We start from the raw sequence: 15,375 nt of genomic DNA on the forward strand, positions 1-15,375 counted from the left end.
GTGAAGGTCAGCTTCTGTGGTGGGAAAACAGGAGATGAGATACTGGCCACGCTTTAACCCCAGGGCAGTGCTATACTGGCAAGGAAGAACCAGCCCCTGTCATGGCACTTCACACATGGGAGGTGCTGGGTTCTCCCCCGGCCCCAGGAAGTGCCACCCAGCCCCTCCTCATCCCTGCAACCGCACTTGCCTAAGGCCCAAAGCCACCGCGCATATTCACCCCCCCCACCTATTCCCAGCTACCCCCTCGCCAACAGCCCCCTCCCCACTATCACCCTCCCAAAGGCCAGATCCCAGCCAGCCCCGCACGCGTCCCTACGTGCCCCCGCCAACGGCCCCCTCCCCACTATCACCCTCCCAACGGCCAGATCCCGGCCACCCCCCCCCCCGCTCCCGTCTGTCCCCCCCCCCAAACCTGGGCGTGCGGCAAGAGCAGCACCACGGCGCCCTCTGTGGCCTCCACCGCGGCGAGGGTGCGCGCTGCCGGGGCCGCCTCCCCGCCGCCCCCGGGCCCGGCGCCTGCAGCAGCCCCGAGCGCACGAAGGAGGCGGCGTATTCCCGCCACGCGTCCCGGCCGGGCCGCTCCCGCCACTTCCGGGCCGCAGGGCCCGAGCCGGGGCCTCCCTGCCGGCGGCCGCGGGCCAGGCGCTTGCGCGGAGGCTGCGCCCGGCGGGCCGGGGGGAAGCGGCGGAGAACCGGCAGCCTGGGCATGGCGGCCTCCAGGGCAACTCTCGCGAGGGGCGGGAGGGACCCACGGGATCGCGCGAGACCCGACTCAGGCGCCCCCACACGGGGGCGGGACTTATCGCGAGATCTGCATGACAGCGCGAGGCGTCCGGCCACAGCGGGCCGCAGCGGAGCAGCTCCGGCTAACGCGGGGCTCGGGCCCATTGCGGGCGGACCACGCGGTGACCCCGCGGGGTCCGTGACACGGTGCCCGCAACCCCCCCTCCCCCCGGCGGGGCCCGTGACACGGTGCCCGCAACCCCCCCTCACTCCTCCCCCCGGCGGGGTCCGTGACACGGTGCCCACAACCCCCCTCACTCCCTCCCCCCGGCGGGGTCCGTGACACGGTGCCCGCCACCCCCCTCGCTCCCTCCCCCCGGCGGGGTCCGTGACACGGTGCCCACAACCCCCCCTCACTCCTCCCCCCGGCGGGGTCCGTGACAGGGTGCCCACAACCTTCCCCGCCCCCCCGTGGGGTCCGTGACACGGTGCCCGCAACCCCCCCCAGCCTCCCACCCCCCCGCGGGGTCCGTGACGGGGTGCCCGCAACCCCTCTCTCCTCCCGGCGGTCCGTGACACACCACCCCCCCCCCCCCCCCCTCCCCCCTCCCCCGCCGTGACGTGCCTCCCCAGCCCCCCCCCTCCCCCCCCCGGGTCCCGGTGCCCCTCGCCCCCCCCCCCCCCCCCCCTCTCCTGTCCGTGACCCCAGACACGGTGCCTGCAACTTTCCCCGCCCCCCCATGGGGTCCGTGACACGGTGCCTGCACACACACCTCCCAGACCACATAGAGCCCTTTCCTGGCGTGTGGCACAAGGCTTGTGTTTGTGCCTAGGTTACCTCTTGACCCAACTGAATCAAGCCACAAGATGTTCTCTTGCATCTATACCAGGGGAAAGGTCAAAGCTGGGCCCAGCAAGGCGAGGCCTGGTGCCGGTCAAACTGAACTCCACTCCATCCTGCTCTACACCAGTGTTCTCAACCTTTGTTTGTTTGCGCACCCTTAACAAATTTCAAATGGAGCTGCCAACACCTTTGGAAATCTATTGGCTCTTTTCTATTGTTGAATTCTGTTCAGCAAGTTTTCAGTCCAAGTCTTTCACAGACCCCTTGGACGTAGTCCATGGCTCAGACAGAGAACCACTGCTCAAACCTAGAGCAAGGGGAGGACACCACTGTGACATGGAGAGCTCTCTGGGCTCTTCCCTGCACCTGCTTATTAGTGCATAAAGTCTCCAGCACAGGGACGGTCTGTACTGATATGTCTTGTATGTTGTAGGAACCAAGAAAAGGCCCAGTTGCACACTTTCCCCTCCTCAGCCTGCATTCCCCCTTATCTGCTCTTCTTCAAAGTCCATCCCAAAAGGGGAACTCATCCACAAGCATCTGTTAGACCTGTCACAAACCCTAAAGCTTATGGTCAATGACCAGCACTTCTTATTTGTCAAGTGCTGGCAGTGAACGTGGCCTCTTACCCAGAAAGTTTACAGTCTAGAGCAGTGATTCTCAAACTTTTTTTCCACGGACCACTTGAAAATTGCTGAGGGTGTCTGTTGGCAGACTACTTAATGATCTTTCCAAATGTTTGTACCGTTAGCTAACTATTGTAAAGTGCTTTGGATAAAAGTGCTACATAAAAAAACTTAATGAACTTTTTGTGTTCTCAAATAAAAGCACACAACTCATATTTTAATATCAGTAGTGTTATCTTTCTATGCAATGGATATGCCCTCTCTCCCCCACCACAGCAGCCCCTGAGTTGGGGCTGGAAAGGAGGGGGGTCTTTCCCCTGCCATAGCAGCCACAGAGCTGAGGTTGGGAAGAAGGGCCGTCTCTCCCCGGCAGCTGAAGCCCTGGAGCTGGGGAAAGTCGCCTCTTTCTCTGGCCGCCGCAACCCTGCATGTCCCAAATTTCCCCACCCCCTCTCCCACTTACTCCCTATTTCCCCCAAGACCACTACCTCACCTTACATATGTGTCTTCTCCGGGGTCCAGACACCTAATTAGTGGAGCCATGCCTGCACGATTCCACTAATTAGTTGGAACCATGCCTGCGCAATTCCACTAATTAGGTGGGTGGCCCTTCATTCTTTTGTGTGCGGCTGCCCAGATGGACCACCTGAATGGAGCTCGTGGACCACAGTTTGAGAACCTCTCATCTAGAGTATACACATACCATACAGAGAAGAACAAACTTATGATGGTAATTTATCTTTTATTACCTATGTGAGCCTCGCAGAAGAAGTAGTTTATTAGCAGAGATTCTGATGTACATCACACACTGGCTTTCATCTCTTCTCCCTCCCTGTTACATGTAGAACATAGTGCAACATATATAGTAGTTACATCAAAACACTCTTAAATGCACATAACAAAAGCCCCACTCTACTTCCAAAAACACTCCAACACCCTTGTTGAATGAAACTATAAAATAACTGCTCAGTTTAAAGTGAGAGGGAGGTGGGAGAGAACCACCCTAGAGAGAGTATCCTCCATGAAGATCATGACCTAGTTAATACATGCCATTTTCACTGACCACAGGGTTTGGGCTCACCTGCAGAATATTACAATAGATAAATCCCTGGTTGGTTTGTTATTTTTACCTCAAAGCAAAACTTCCTCCCTTCCTGGGAAAGTGTGAAGTCCTAGTTCCTGGGTACATGTATCTGTGGCATTTGCATAGGCATAGGCTGTCTATGTAAATATCCAAGGTACTTCAGGATCTGAGAGTCTAGCATTGTCTGAGAGGCAGTAAGTGTCCATTATATGCTTCCCAGCCCCTTCTCCAGAGAGCTCTGCACCAACAGCATGATGCTTTCTCTTCCATTCATTTTATATTTGTATCTCTTGGCTCCATGTTATTGGGCTTTCATATGCCAGAACACGGAGCCTTCTTCTGAATTCAGGATGGATGGGGATTACACGATTGCAGGATTTTTCAGACTGCATAGCTACTCAACAACAGAGAAATCTAGACCGGAAGTTGACATATGTGACAGGTAAGTGAGAAGGGTAGGGTGTGGGGCTGCAACAAATACTATGTATCAGTACCTAGATACTACAGTCAGTACGGCCAAGCAGGGGGTAGGCTGTAATCACTGCTTAACATGCTGTCCAGTATTATCTCACTGCTTCCTTGTGCTCACAGTCTGTCTCCTAGATCCACCTGGTGCCTCTCATCTTATCCTTAGATTTTAAACCATTCTGTTTGTACAGCAGCTAGTACAGTGGAGCTCCTGCAACCCAATACCAACAATAATACTACAATGACCAGAGCTTTAGAAATACTGTTAGCCTAGATTAGACAGATACAAAGAAGGAAATCGTATTTAGCAGGAATAGAAACAGGAGGGGAAACAAGCAGGAAAAAGAGGGGGAACAAGAAGTAGGAAAGCAGATATGGGACAAAAAGACCCACTGCAAATAGACAGGAAGCTGCAACAGAGAGGACGCATGGTGGGCTGGGAGTTGGAGCATGCAGGGCTCACCTCTCATTAATAAAATGACAGTAGTCCAAAATATCACAGCTTAGCTGGTGTGACTGCGGCCATTACTGAAGAAAATCTCTGCTACAGCCAAGATCCACTCTGTGCCATCAGAGATCTGGGGAGATGCAGGTGGTTTCTCCTCCTCTTTGCCACCTGATCAGGAGAAAGGGAGCAGATCAGGGCAGTGAATCTGACCCATAGGATATTGCATAAGGGGTTGCTGATTAGGAGAGGGGCAATGGGGATTTGAACTAATAGGTACGATCTGATGTGTGTTGTGCAACACTAAATAGCGGCAACCTCAGTGTAACCGTACAAAAAGAAAGTTGTTTGTGCTGCTGGTCTCCTCATGAATCCCCTGTGAGCCATAGAACACGTAGCAGAGGGGGGCACAGACAGGTGAAGTGATTTGTCTAAGGTCACCCACTGTGTCAGTGTTAGAACTCCAGGCTGCCTGGCTCTTGGACCACGTAGTTATGCCAGGCATTGCCCAGGGTGCATCTGCACGATTCAGTGAGCCTTCACATCTCTCTCTTGCTTCTGCAATAACACCTGTATTTCTGCAGAGTGGCCTCTGTAAACAGCCATGGCTACCACCTGTTCCAAGCCATGAGATTCGCCATCGAGAAGATAAACAACTCCAGCAGCCTCCTCCCCAATGTCACTTTGGGCTACGAGATCTACAACACATGCTCAGAATCTGCCAACATGTACGCAACGCTGAGTATCCTTGCCCAGAGCAGGCAGCACCATGTGGAAGTGCTCAGCAACTTCACACACTACCAGCCCAAGGCTGTGGCTTTGATAGGGCCAGACAGCAGCCACTTTACCCTCACCACCGCAGCTATCCTGAGCATCCTCCTTATGCCAGAGGTAATCAGTACTTTGTCTGGAGCAATGCCAAATATATTGTAAGCAGTACGGTATCTATGGCAGGGTCAAACACAGGCGTTGATTGGGGTAATACTGTTTAATCAGAAGAAGGGCAGGAAGTGGGCTTGTGGTTTAGGGTGGAGCTGACTGGAGGATCAGTGCTCTGAGCAGGTGATGGGACCCCTATGGTCCTTTGTGGCATGTGGGACTCAGTCTCGGTGTGACTCCAGCAGAGGTTAGGCTCATTCCTAGCACTGAGAACGATATGCAGCCATGCTGCTTACTTGGTTGTTTTTTCAATGTGTGTTGCTGCAGCCACCATGGCCATGTGCCCTCCAAATACCAGTCCCCTCACACTCACAAGAGTCACGGCTGATGCTGGTATCGCTGCTCGATGCCAATTGCCCCGCTCCTCCTCGGGTAATCACTGTTCAGCACTGACCTCCATGCGGTACCAGTGCCCATCCCCTCTGCACAGTTTCCCAGCAGGAGACACATCCTTTCCCTCATTCCCTTTTGCAGATTAGTTACGAAGCCTCCAACGAGATGCTGAGCCTGAAGCGTGCCTACCCCTCGTTCCTGCGCACCATTCCCAGCGACAGGGTGCAGGTCGAGGCTGTAGTGCTGCTGCTGCAGGAGTTCCGGTGGAACTGGATTGCGATGGTGGGCAGTGATGATGCCTATGGCAGGAATGGGATAAAGACCCTGCACGAGGTGGTGGCTAAGAATGACATCTGTGCTGCCTACCAAGGAATCATCCCCACGAAGGGGGGTGCCAGTAGCCCAGAGCTGAAGGAGATGGTTAGAGTCCTTGTGAGGACTGGGGTCAACGTCACTGTCGTCTTCTCCGATGCGGACAGCGCTAAAGACTTCTTTGACATGGTGGTTCAGGAGAATGTGACGGAGAAGGTGTGGCTGGGCACTGAAGCATGGTCTCTAGCCTCAGAAGTCTGGAGCATCCCCGGCATCCACAGTATCGGCACAGTGATTGGGTTGTCAGTCAAGCAGGCAAAGCTTCCAGGATTGGAGGAATTTGAATCTGCCCATGTGAATTCAGAGAAAAGTAACATAGCCACGTGTGCCCCTGATTTGGGTGCTGATGGGAGGGGTGGCGGGAGCAGCAGCAATGAGAGCACCAGCCAAGGCTGCAATCAGATCTGCACAAGGTGCCACTCACTCACTTCAGCGCCCCAGACATTTGACATTTGGACATCCTTTAACGTGTATTCGGCGGTGTTTGCTGTGGCCCACGGCCTGCACCACTTGCTGGGTTGCTGCTCAGGAGCGTGCAGCAAGGACAAAGTCTATCCCTGGCAGGTGAGTGGGTCATGGGGAAAGGCCCCCCTCTCTGTTGTACAGGAGTGAGAGTCTCCTTGTGTGAAGCTGCATGGGGGCAGCCCAGAGCTCAGGGCAGGTTTGACTATGCTATAGTCAGAGGCAGGGGGCTGGAAGTAGAAAGGAGCAGAAGTATAAGTATCTAGAGCAGGATGAGCAGGTGCCCACCAGCTCCAAGCTCTACCTGCAAGCTGCATGCAGTCAAAGCACCAATAAGGTTTCAAGGCTGGTGAATTGAGTCTCAGAACAGGCCAGCACTGCCCTGCCAATGGGCCTTACCCTGCTCTGGAGAGACCCTCTCTAATCAGAAGAGAGGATGGTGTGACGGGTTGGATCACAGAAACCCTCTTGGGAGCTGCCACCCGATGTGCCAAGACTACTTCTATCCCTGCCTTCCCTGCCAGCTCAGGACTCCAGCACCCTGTCTTGCTGAGCCAGACACTCCCGTCTGCTCCAGCACAGACCCAGGGTCTGAATTACTTGCCCCAAAACTGCAGGTTTACCTGAAAAGCAGCTAACAGAAGTGTGCTTGTCTCTAACACTCAGACACCCAATTCCCAATGGGGTCTAAACCCAAATAAATCCATTTTACCCTGTATATAGCTTATACAGGGTAAACTCATACATTGTTCACCCTCTATAACACTGATAGAGAGAGATGCACAGTTGTTTGCTCCCTCAGGTATTAATACACACTCTGAGTTAATCAATAAGTAAAAAGTGATTTTATTAAATATAGAAAGTAGGATTTAAGTGGTTCCAAGTAGTAACAGACAAAACAAAGTAAGTCACCAAGCAAAATAAAATAAAATGCGCAAATCTGTGTCTAATCAAACTGAGTACAGATAAGTTCCTCACCAGTTCCAGAATGCTCCCTTTTACAGACTAATCTCCTTTTAGCCTGGGTCCAGCAATCACTGCCCTTTGTTCCAGTTTCTTTCAGGTATCCTGCGAGGTGGAGAGGCTCCCTCTTTAGCCAGCTGAAGACAAAATGGAGGGGTCTCCAAAGGGTTTAAATAGACTTTATCTTGTGGGTGGAGACGCCCTCCTATGCAAAGTCCAGCTCCAAGATGGAGTTTAGGAGTCACCTGGGAAAGTCACATGTCCATACATTATTCAGTTTTTACAGGTAGCATCCATTATTTACATGCTACCTTGAACGTCCTCAAGTAGACTTCTTATGTGGATTGGAGCATTCCAAGATCCATTGTCCTTTAAGTGTTTATTGATTAGATACTTAATTTCAACATTCCTTTCTCCAGGAACTGACCCAATGCTCTGCTAAGGTTATTTAGAAATCAAGCCAGTACACAGCCAACATTCATAACATTCATAATGTCGAATACAAAAATGATACATGCATACAAATAGGATTAATACATTCAGTAGATCATAACCTTTGAGATATGTTACATGGCATATGTAGCATAAAACACATTCTAAGCATATTTCCATGAAGCCTTATGGGAGGTACCGTCACAGATGGATGGTAGCTGGGGGCCTTAGACACCTGGGTTCAGTACCCTGCTTCCCTATAGACTCCGTGTGCCCTTGGCCTTGGGATGCCACTTACGGTAAAATTTTCAAAAGCCCCTAAGTGACTTAGACGCCTCCATCTCTTGAAAGTCAATGGGACTTAGGCATTTTTTAAAAATATTCCACTAGTCTCTGTGCCTCAGTTCTCCATTTGTAACATGAGAATAACAGCACCACTCTGCCTCCAGGTGCTGGGGGAATTCATGAGAAAGAGGAGAGCAGCAAGACATGGACCCTCCCACCCTGTGAAGGATCTAATCTATCCCTGATGGGGGTCTTTGCCCAAGGTTGAAGCTGCATGTTGGAATCTTGGATCTTTTCTGTCTGTGGCCTTTTTGTTTTCCAGCTCCTGGAAAAAATCAAGCAGGTGAATTTCACTCTGCAGAAGAGCCAGGTGTATTTTGATGCCAATGGGGATCCCCTGACGGGCTACGACCTTGTCATGTGGAAGTGGACTGGCCAGACCTGGTCTTTTGATGTAATTGGATCTTTCCTCCAAAACCCAGACAGACTGAACATTGGCCAGGCTGGACTCCTGTGGCATACAAAGGATAATCAGGTACCCAGCATTTGAGCTGCATGCTGGGAAAGGAGTGGCCTCAGGAGGGTAGGGCAGTAGCACCAAACAGGGATTTTCCTAGCATTACAAATAAAACAACCTCCCCTTATTCCTGAAACTTGACCCTGCATAAAGTTGTGTGTCCCAGGGCTTAGGGGAGCAGAATCCTACAGGCCAGGAGGGGCCTGCCTCACCACTTCTTCTCCTGCGCTGAGTCACATTTAGTCAGGTTGGCTGCATCTCCATGGGTCTTTCCCATAGCAGGGTGAAGCTGGGGCACTCAGCATCTCAGGGTGTAGGCTCTGTAACAATCGTGGCTGGTGGTACAGGGAACAGAGAGTTGACAGGCTCCTGCTTGCATCTTAGTTTTCAGAAAAATCTCTCTCAGGAAGAATCACCCCAGGCATGCCCTTGTGCTGCCCCTGCACGCTGCCCTGCTCCTACCTGCAGTCCTGACCCCTTTCCTGGACATTAAGGTGCCTGGAAATATAAGGTACAGCCCTCTGGAGAGCAGCCTGTGCCAGTCCCAGGAACTCAGCTTTGCTCCGTCTGTGCTGTTTCCTAGCTGGCCCTAGCTCTTGGCAGGCCTGACCCTTGCTGTGCTTTCATCTAGGTGCCTGTGTCCACTTGCTCAAAGGTGTGCGTAAAAGGAGAGAAGAGGATGCAGGTGGGGTTTCACGAATGCTGCTTTGACTGCGTCGCCTGCCCCACAGGAACTTTCCTGAACAGTAGTGGTCAGTAGAACATGAGGCAGCTCCTCATAGGGGTCACAGCCAGGGAAAGCTGGTTAATCTTGTCCTGCCATTCCTGTGTTCCTAGCCTATGCACCTGGCTCCACGCTCCTCTTGTACACACTTACTCCAGCCCTTCTCTATTCTCCTTACTTTCTCCTTCTCCTCCATCCTGGCTGCAGCAGTTTCCTCTTCTCCTCCCCGCATTCTCTTTCCCCTCCTGTTGCGGGGCCTGGTGACTAGCGTTTGAGATGCAAATGGCCCAGTGCAGCTTGCTCTCTGACTTCTCCATTTGTATAGCTCTCAGAAGGGCTGCAGTGCTGTGGGTATGTAAATACCGGGTCTCCCCGCAAAGCACCGAGTGCAGGCTCCAGTGCACTCCTGGCTGGTGCCGGGAATCAGATGAACAGGTGAGCTGAAGCTGCCTGACTCCTCTCACTGTGAGCTTTGGGTGGGGGAAGCAGGTGTGACAGCTGCTTCCTGCCCACTGTTGTCTTTGTCCCACTGGCGAGGCAGGCAGGCAGACAGACAAACCCAGAAAGAATGAACAGCACCAGGTGGCAATAAATATCAGGGCGGAATTTGGTTAGTGGCAAGTTGATGGTGCTGGAAGCGATATGAAAATGCTTGGATGCCGGGGGCCAGGTGGTGCCTAGGGCTGACTGCAGGATTATCTGATCCCCGTTGTGCCAGCCACAAATACAAACCTATGGCAAGAGAATGTCTTCGACCCCTTCACTCTCGCTCAGTAGATGCTAACAGACTCCATGTCCCACTGGAGCATGAGCTTTGGGCAACCGCCAACAGTGAAGAGGCTCGGGGTAAGTTACTCCGTGGCCTGGCCGGGTGAACACCCCGGCACCTCACCTACAGTTGGAGGACAGAGCAGCTGTTGCAGACATGCCAGCCTCTGTGAGGCTGTTGCATCTGCTGGAGCCCTCATCACATGTTCCCCCACCCAGACTAGCTGCATGAGCTGTGTACTTTACCCCAACCAGGACTCCAGCTGTGACCCAGGTGGTCAGTAAGTCTTAGTTCACCCAGCTAAGCCACAGCAGCTACTGCCCCTGACTAAGCTGGGGGAAGCCATGCTGAGAGAGGCCACTCTGTAGATCAGAGCTCTCCCATTCCAATTCCTTTCCATCTCCTGCCACAGACACCCCAGTGGTCCCAGAGGACCATTAACGTCACCATAATTGCACCCACTCACTCTATGGCTGAGGCCTTCGGGTTTGTCACCTTTTATACTGTCTCACTGAACCTTGTTTGGAGGTGGCACACATTGATCCCAGGTCATTAAAGACCCTAAGGCACTTTACATAAGGGCTGTGTTGTTATCCCCAACATCTGTGCTCCACCCCAGAGGCAGCTGCGTCCCAGTGGTGGGTGATCCCTGTACGCAGCTTGTTCAGTGTTTTGAGATCCTTGCAGGCATGAGGTGCTATAAGAAGGCAGATCATTATTATCATAACCAGCATGGTGTGTGAGCAGCATTTCAGCTCCTCCATTCCCTTCCTCTGCAGACCTCTACAATTGCCAGCCCTGTGGGACAGATCAGTGGGCCCCAGTGAGGAGTGAAATCTGCTTCAATCGGACCACTGAATTCCTGTCCTGGGCTGACCCCGTCTCCTGTGCCCTGCTGACTGGCATCACCCTGCTGCTGCTGCTGCTGGCAGGGACAGCTGCCCTCTTTGCCCGGAACCTCACCACGCCAGTGGTCAAGTCGGCAGGCGGGAGAATGTGCTTCCTCATGCTGGGCGCTCTGATCTGTGCCTGCTGCAGCCTCTACTGCTACTTTGGGGAGCCCACCTGGCACACGTGCCTGCTGAGGCTGCCCGTCTTCTCCATCAGCTTCACCATTTGCCTCTCGTGCATTGCAACCCGCGCCTTCCAGATCCTCTGCATCTTCAAACTGGCCTCTAAGTGGCCTGCCTTCTATAGAGCCTGGATGAGGCACAATGGACCAAACCTGTTCATCGGAGCCTGCACAGCCGCCCAGGTGGTGATGTGCCTGGTCTTACTCAGCACCAATCCCTCAGTGCCCAGGAAGGACTACACGACGTTTATGATGCTGATCATCTTCCAGTGCTCGGAAGATGACGCTATATGGGGACTGCTCTACAACACAGTGCTCAGTATCTGCTGCTTTGTCATCAGCTACATGGGGAAGGACCTGCCTGAGAACTACAATGAGACCAAGTGCATCACCTGCAGCCTGCTTATCAACTTTGTCTGCTTCATCTGCTTTCTCACCACCTATGTCTTCTACCAGGGCAAGTACCTGGTGGCCATCATGGTGCTGTCCAACCTGACCAGCCTCTCCGGGATCTTTGGAGGGTACTTCCTCCCCAAAGGCTACATCATCCTCTTCCGAGCAGAGCTCAACACTACTGAGCACTTCCAGATGTCAATCCAGAGTTACACCACGAAGAGGAGCTCGGACTGAGCCCACGGGCGGGGGAGCAGGGACACCTTGGGGTTTATATGGGGTGGGTTGGGGGAGGTCCCTCACAGCTATGGATCTGTGCTCTCAGCCTCCCAATATGGGGGAAGAGGGTGTGACAGAGATCTGTGCAGGGGGCCTCTAGCGGGAGCTGGGGATGAGATGGGGGGTGGTGCAGAGGGGTGGAGTGAGATGAGCTCAGGCCTGTGACTACCTGCCACCAGTAACTGGTCCTGCTGGGCTGTGAGGTGAGAGTAGCTGTGTGGGACTGCGGGGGGCGGGAAGGGATAATGAGCAAGATGCCCTGCAGGGGGGCACATGGGAGCACGCTGGCCACATGGGGGCTGTGCTGTGGGAGGTGGCAGCAAGAACAGAACAGACTGGAGAGCTCCCACGTTGAGCATGGACAAAGCTGGGCCCGGGGCCCTGCCTCAAGCCCAGCCAGCCTGTGGGGTCAGGGACAACTCAGCTGCCATGCTCTTCGTCTTCCCTGTGAGTGGAAGGCCGGCCTGTGACAGAGCTGCCTGCAGGGGCCTGTGCAGGGCACGGAGGTGCTGACCCTACAGCCGGGGGGGAAGGAGTTTAGGGGCAGAGCAGCGAGGTCAGCCCAGGGCAGTAACACTTTGCTCTCCCCTTTCGCAGCTCCCCTACACCTCCAGCCCTCCAAGGGACAGTGCTTCCCAGAGCCCCATCCACATGGGTCCTGCCACCAGCTCCAGGGCTGCACTTTGTGGCAGCACAAGACTGGCTCCGTGAGCTAGTGCACATCCTTAGCCTGGCTCTCACTGCAATCCCCTGCATGGCATCCTCACAGCCGTAAGATGGCAGCGCTGCATGCAACCTGCCCAGTTCCAGCCTAAGTTGCAGATCACAGACCTGGAGACAGCAGCAGGTCCCAGGGCCCAAGACCAGACTGCTGTAGGGTATGGGGAATGGAATGGAAAAGAGGCACAAAACCGGATGGCACAAGTCATTCTACAGTACTCTGTCCTGGCTATTAAACACCTAGCCCCAACAGACAGATCTGGGCTTCTCTTTTCTCCCTACTAACCGGATGGAACGCCCAGTGGGTGGGGCTGGGTGGGGAATGGGACCCTCATGAGCACAGCACCTCGGAACAGGAGGCTCTTGATGATTTGCTCATGCCCCTGGAACTGAGTGGCCTGATGGTCTCTCAGGCTGGTTACCCAAGAGACATGAGAACAGCTTCCTGGGAGGCTCAGACCATTGGCTTTGTAAGCTCAAGGTGGAAAGGGAGGGGCTGAGCACACTAGCCAACCTAGGATAAAAATGCCCCTTTTCTCTCGGGTGCTGATGTGGGCAGAGTGGGGCTGGGAATATGCTGCTGCTTCTCAGCACTAGGACCCAACACCCTCGCACAGGCTCATTCACTCCCACGGCCATATGGGACACTAAGCAGAGGTAACTTACATAGTGGGCACTCAGATCCAGTCCTCCTGCTCTTCTCCCCCTGCATCTGAAGCCATCTCACTGTGCCCTCAGCCCCTCCCTCCCACGTTCCCCGCAAAGTTCCGACATTAAGTACTATTTTTGTCAGATAATTTTTAGTATTAAACTGCTATTAAATATAACACAGGAGAAAAAGCACAAATGTCTCTCCAGAACAACAGCAACCAAACGGCCACCAACAGTCAGTCAAACTTCACTGAAAACTCGCACACTGCTGCATTACAGCCCATAGTTAGCCCTGCTCCAATCCCTGGGGACCTACAAGAGCCTTTGCCAACACTGGCAGGGTGACTGGCTGCAAGCTGCGACTCCCAGGGCCTGCTGGATTTGCCCAGGGAGGCTGAATGCAGGGCTTTGCTCCTCTCTCGGGGGGAGCCACTCAATTGTCAGTTTTAACTGAGAGCATCCAGGGGAATAACCTTTGGACACTGAGGGATGCAGACTCCCATACTGCTGCTAAGTACCCCTGGTAGCCCCTTTTGCTGGAAACAGGATCTTCCCAGGGGCTTTGGGATTCCCCACAGGTGGGGGAACGTGGAGAAGCCCAGGGGGAGAGCTGTGCTGTGATCCATGGTTTCCATCCATTTCAGCAGAGTTGTTCAGGCACTGCTGTGCTCCTCCGAGGAAATCATCTTGCATAATGCTCATTATCCAGGGATTCAAAAGCACTATTCACTGGTACGGATATCATCATGCTCCCTCTCTGACAGATGGAGGTTGAGGCACAAAAAGGAGAGACACAGGCCCCAGGTCAGAGTCAAATGTCAGGTTGCCCGAGGGCCAGGCCAGTGCCTCTGCCCTAGACCACACTGCCTTGAGACATGGCATGAACGAAAGAGGGGGGAGCACCTGCTATGTCCAGCTTGCTAGTCATGTCCCAGGAGGCAGGCTCTTCTCAACTCTCCAGCTGGACTAGTACTTGCGCCTCTCTAAACATCATTATCACGCCATAGAGCCCTGCAAGTGAAGAAACAGCCACACTCATTCCCTGGCACCAGATCGAGGCAGGATGGGGATCATTAGCCTCTGACAAACAGAAAGTCATTTCCATGTAAACATGAAGATGAAACTCTGCCTGAAGCGCCAGGGATGAGGTGGAGCCTGCTGGCTAATGAGCATCAGAACCGTTTACAGAGCTCTGCTCATGGCAGCATCTGGCTGCTCTCAGCAAGGCATTTGCAAGAATCCTTCTGTGGTGGTTCCTTCCATGCTGGGGTTCCCAGACTTGTGCCCTGTTGCTCAATGTGACATGACTCTGTCTCAGATTTTTACACTGCAGAAGGTATGGCAGCTGGATGGTGCCAGCCATCAGCTTTACACCAGGCTTGGGCCAAATACGGCCCGCAGGGGTCTGCACTGAGGGGCCAAGTGCAGCATGCAGCGACTCCTAGTCCCAGCTTGCAATGCAGCCTCGCTGCCGGGACAGCACCTCGGGACTGGTTTCACCGTTTATGTAAATGGCCCCTTCTGGGTGATTCGGTGCACAGCCCCGTAGTAGCGCCCACGATGGCAGCCCCCTATCGCCATTCCGAGGGTGCTGTTTAGACAGCCATGCTTCGAAGTGTGGCCAAGCAGAAGGGAGGAGTCTGCCGGGAACAGACACGCGTCAAGCGCTGGAGGAAAGGGCTCCCGAAGGAGAACCCGGACCCCAGCAGTAAAACACAAACCCGAAGAGTCCTGGACCCGGAGACTCGTGCCCCTCACGGCTGCCCTGTGGCGATATCGCTGCTCGCTGCTCAGCTGACAGCAGCGGGAGGCTTCCGGGAAGGAGCCTGCGCCTAACCCCCGGGACACCGGAGAAAGTACAAAACAAGGGCCCGGGATGGGAGAGGCTTTGGCAGCGCACTGAGACTCCTCCGCCCGCCCGCCATCGCCAAGCAACCGGCCGCTCCCACGGGGCCAGCGCGACCGACCCCCGTCTCACGCCGGGCACAAGCCCGAGACTGGCCCCGCAACCGGCAGGTCCGTGCTGGGAGCCGGCCCCAGAGCCCGGGCTGCCCGGCTCCCCGCCGCCCGGTACCTCAGCTAGCGGAGACACGTCCTCCCCGAGAAGTGTCCCGGGGCCAGGACAAACCCCGGCGCCAACCCCGGGCCGCGCGCCCTGCCCCCGGCCGTGCGCGCCGCCCCCGGGGCTCCCGGCCGCGCGCGCTGCCCCCGGAGCCCTCGCTCCCGCCACGCTCCGCAGCCCCCTCAGGGACTCACCAGCCCCGCCCCCCC

The 15,375-nt window shown here is 54.6% G+C and overlaps 1 protein-coding gene across 3 annotated transcripts; it reads left to right on the forward strand.

Moving 5' to 3' along the window:
- Positions 1 to 858: 858 nt before the first annotated feature.
- Positions 859 to 11,705, forward strand: TAS1R1 (taste 1 receptor member 1). Of its 3 annotated transcripts, XM_039508966.1 has the most exons (8): positions 859 to 933; positions 2,834 to 2,926; positions 3,604 to 3,722; positions 4,778 to 5,084; positions 5,607 to 6,401; positions 8,302 to 8,514; positions 9,128 to 9,248; positions 10,769 to 11,705. In XM_039508966.1, exons 2-8 carry the CDS (start codon positions 2,834 to 2,836, stop codon positions 11,689 to 11,691), a joined length of 2,571 nt encoding a protein of 856 aa, XP_039364900.1. In that variant the 5' UTR covers positions 859 to 933; the 3' UTR covers positions 11,692 to 11,705. The 3 variants fall into 3 exon arrangements, with proteins under 3 accessions (XP_039364900.1, XP_039364901.1, XP_039364899.1); XM_039508967.1 differs by lacking the exon at positions 2,834 to 2,926 and having other exon boundaries at positions 874 to 921; XM_039508965.1 differs by lacking the exons at positions 859 to 933; positions 2,834 to 2,926 and having other exon boundaries at positions 3,342 to 3,722.
- Positions 11,706 to 15,375: the final 3,670 nt, after the last annotated feature.

Source organism: Mauremys reevesii, linkage group 21 (assembly GCF_016161935.1).
Source record: "Mauremys reevesii isolate NIE-2019 linkage group 21, ASM1616193v1, whole genome shotgun sequence".
NCBI classification, from domain to species: Eukaryota; Metazoa; Chordata; order Testudines; family Geoemydidae; genus Mauremys; species Mauremys reevesii.